General features: G+C 38.8%; 1 protein-coding gene across 1 annotated transcript; it reads left to right on the forward strand.

Annotated features, from left to right (window-relative positions):
- The first annotated feature begins 633 nt into the window (after window positions 1–633).
- LOC131158656 (pentatricopeptide repeat-containing protein At5g66520-like) lies at window positions 634–2,613 on the forward strand. Its single transcript, XM_058113525.1, has one exon. It carries the CDS (start codon window positions 634–636, stop codon window positions 2,611–2,613), a length of 1,980 nt encoding a protein of 659 aa, XP_057969508.1.
- The last annotated feature ends 1,422 nt before the right edge of the window (window positions 2,614–4,035 follow it).

A 4,035-nucleotide genomic window follows, 5' to 3' on the forward strand; every position in this document is an offset into this window, starting at 1 on the left:
ATATACAATTAAGGACAAAAAAGGAAAAAAAATTTAAAGAACAATTGTACCATATTGATAGCATATAATTAAGAAAAAAATAGGAAAAAAAATATTTTTTAAGGCTATTATGCACATAAGGGAAAAAAGGGAAAATTGTTTTCAGTCATATTGCATGCAGGAACCTAATAACTCACAAAGATTGAGGGTATAATTTAAAAAAAAAAAAATTATTTGATTAATTTCTGATTGAATACTAATAGAAAGTTGACATGAAGGGATGTGAACCATAGATTCAAACTTAAAGGAGACCGTAAGTTTTTAAAATTTTCTTGAAGATTCTTGTCTTTTAGTAAATTCTGGAAGAGGTGTACTTGCTAAAAAAAATAATTCAAGGGCTTGCTTTTGGTATAATGGTATTGTGTTTAAAAGTGAACTGGGGTAGTGGGGTGCGTGGGGTGCGTTGGTAATGTGATAGATTGTTGAAGGTTGTAAATGTATTTTTACCCATAAATTAAATTATTACTAAAAATTCGTTTTCCGTCATACTGCCCGCCGTTTCTACTTTCTACCCGGGAGCCGTTGTAGGACGGGGAATCTCTCTCTCCACACTATGAAACCTGATTCTGTTCATCACTTCAATCCTGTCCATTAATGTTCAACCACAACGCTCTGAACTCTGCAAGAACTCATCATCCTCATGGCCTATCCTTCACCTCAATCTTCCACAGGTGCAAATCAATGAAAGAATTTAAGCAAACCCATACTCAACTTATTGTCAGAGGCTTGCCCCACCCACCCCCATCTCTCCGACCCACCATCTCTTTCTCATCTCTTGACCCTTTCGGCGACATTGACTATGCCCTCCTCCTCCTTCTCCAACCCTCGACTCCTCCCTTGCTTTTCCTCTTCAACACCGTGATCAGAGGCCTTGCACGGTCCTGCCATCGATCCAAATCAGTTTCGAGCTCATTGCTTGTGTTTGAGCGCATGGGTGAGCTCAACCTTTCTCCTAATAGCTTTACTTTCACTTTCCTGTTTCAAGTTTGCTCGAATTTTGTATATTTTGATTTGGGTAGGTTGATGCATTGTGTTGTGATTAAGAACTCGTTTGTGAATGATGTGTTTGTTCGCAATTCAATGATTCGATTTTACTCTGTTAGCAGTGAATTGGGTGATGCACGAGGGGTGTTTGATGAAAGTCCTGTTAGAGATGTCGTGTCTTGGAATTCCATGATAAATGGGTATCTTGGGCATGGCGATGTATCTGAGGCTCTCGAGTTGTTTGGGAAAATGCCCAACAGAAATGATGTCTCGTGGAATAGCCTTCTTGGGGGTTTTGTGAAGTTTGGTTGTGTGGGCGATGCTTATCGGCTTTTTGTTGCAATGCCGCAAAGGAATTTGGTTTCCTGGGTTCTGATGATTTCTGGCTATGCTCAGAATGGACAGCCAAAGGAAGCCTTGGAATTGTTTCGAGAGATGCAGTTGATGGATCAGGAGTGGACGCCAAACTCCGCAATTTTAGTGAGCGTTCTTTCTGCCTGCTCCCAGTTAGGAGCTTTGGATCATGGGAATTGGGTTCACACTCACATTAAAAAAAAACATGTAAATATGGATTCCATACTTTCTGCCGCTCTGATTGACATGTATGCAAAATGTGGCAGCATCGATTTTGCAATGCAAGTGTTTAGTTCATCTGGGAAGAAGGATGTTTCTGTGTATACTGCTGCAATTTCTGGGTTAGCAACAAATGGGCGCAGCAGGGAAGCACTACAACTTTTTGAGAAAATGAAAGTTCAGGGCATCTCACCGGATGGTATTTCTTACATTGCAGTTTTATGTGCATGTAGTCAGATGGGTTGCATTGAGGAGGGTTTTAAATACTTTGCTTCTATGTCCAGCATTGATGGAATTAGACCAGAGTTGGATCACTATGCTTGTATGGTTGATCTTCTTGGTCGTGCTGGTATGTTGGAGGAGGCAGAAAACTTTGTCGCCTCAATGCCAATTATGCCAGATGCTGTGATTTGGGGGGCCCTCCTCGGTGCATGCAGGGTTCATGGAAATACTGAAATGGGTCAAAGAATAGGTAATATACTGATTGCATCTGACCAAAATAATGATGGCCGGTATATTCTCCTTTCAAACATCTATGCTGAATCCATGAAGGGAAAAGATGCGGAAGAAGTCAGGAAGGCTATGAGAAGCAGAAAACTGAAACGGATCCCTGGTTGTAGTCTGATTGAAGTGGATGGCATCTTTCATGAATTTTTTGCAGGGGACAGATTGCATGAAAAAAAAGAGGAGATATATCTGAAGTGGGAGGCAATCGTTAAACAGATAAAGAATTTTGGGTACAAGGAAGAGACAAGAGGGGTTGTGTTTGACGTAGAAGAGGAAGAGAAGGAGACTATAATTGGGTATCACAGTGAGAAACTGGCGGTGGCATTTGGGATACTTTGCACAAAGCCAGGTTCAATGTTGCGGATTGTGAAGAATATTCGTATCTGCAATGATTGCCATTCTGCAATTAAACTTGTTTCAAAGGTGTTTAAAAGGAAAATTTCTGTAAGAGATAGGAAACTGTTTCATCATTTTGAAAATGGATCTTGTTCCTGCAAGGACTACTGGTGAACAAGTTATGGAGATTTTTTTAGGCAGGAACTCAATAGAAGGTAAAATTTCGAGAGGACGAATGAAAAATCTTATGAAGAATGACACATCCGCACATAAAATCTTGTTTCAAAGGTGTTTAGAAGGAATTTCTGTAAGAGATGAGAAACATTTTCATCATTTTGAAGATGGATAATGGTCCTGCATGTTATACTAGCAAACATGTTAAAGATGGAATTCTATTTTAGAACTCAACAGAAGGCACATTTTCAAGAGAAGTCTTATGTGAAGATATATTTGAGACCTTGATAATGTAGTTTAATATTATGGTCAGTTAAAGCATGGGAACTTAAGAAATGCATATTTCAACAATGTGCAATCAGATAAACAAATTCATTGTCTTCCATTTTACTGTACTTCTACCTATATCCTTCCTTTGGCCATTATGCCTTGCCTCACTGTTTTGATTTCAAATTTCCCAGCCATTCTCTTTTCAAAATGCCCTTATTGAATAAGCCCAGAGTCAAATTTCAAATGAGCTATGTGAAGAATTTTTGCATTGAATCAGAAATCATTTATATGATATGCAAAATAAAGTTATTTATGCAAAATCAAGTTATGTAAAGAGCAAGTCTCTTTTGAGACATGGATCAAATTGGAAGGAGAGAAACTAAAAGAAGTTGGAGAAAACTCATCCCAGAAGCCATTTCCATGAAGTGGAAAGAACAATGCATGAGAAGACTTCGATCTGCTAGCAGTTTTTTTTACTTCGAACTTTTTCTGGTCCTTGCTACTTTGATGTAGCATCGGCCAGCACTGATCTATTATCTTCTTCTTGTTAATAAGAGTGTTTTATCTGTTACTATATATCCTCTTATTCAGCAATTTTGGATGACAAAATCTTTGTATGTTTTTGCCTCCAGAATTTTTTCTAGGACTAGTTCTATCCTTCATTTATGGAAATTTAAGTCTGCTTATTTCATTGTTGAACCTAGGGTTGGACATGGTTCGGTTAACTGAACCTTATCTCCTTGAACCATTAACAGAACCGAAGTTTAGGTTTTTCAAAACATGCTAATCGAAACGAAACTTGGCAAACCGAAAAATTTTGGTTAACCAATTTTAAGATCAATATGATGTTGGGGTTAGATCCTGGAGCAACAATCACACACGAAGAAAACAAACATCCACAATGGAACACCGAAAATTACGTGGTTCGGTCGAATCGACCTAAGTCCACGGAGCACACAGCACTTTACTATACTGGGAGAAAAAAATACAAGGAGCCTCATTGCTCAACTCTCTCTGTCTCTTTCTTTCTCTCTCTGTCTCTCACCACAACTCTCTGCTTTGCACATACACTCTCTACGCACAATACAACACCTCACACAACTTACACACTACTCATCTACACAATCTCCACACACACACACACACACACAC

This window comes from Malania oleifera, chromosome 6, assembly GCF_029873635.1.
Source record: "Malania oleifera isolate guangnan ecotype guangnan chromosome 6, ASM2987363v1, whole genome shotgun sequence".
In the NCBI taxonomy this organism is placed as follows: Eukaryota; Viridiplantae; Streptophyta; class Magnoliopsida; order Santalales; family Ximeniaceae; genus Malania; species Malania oleifera.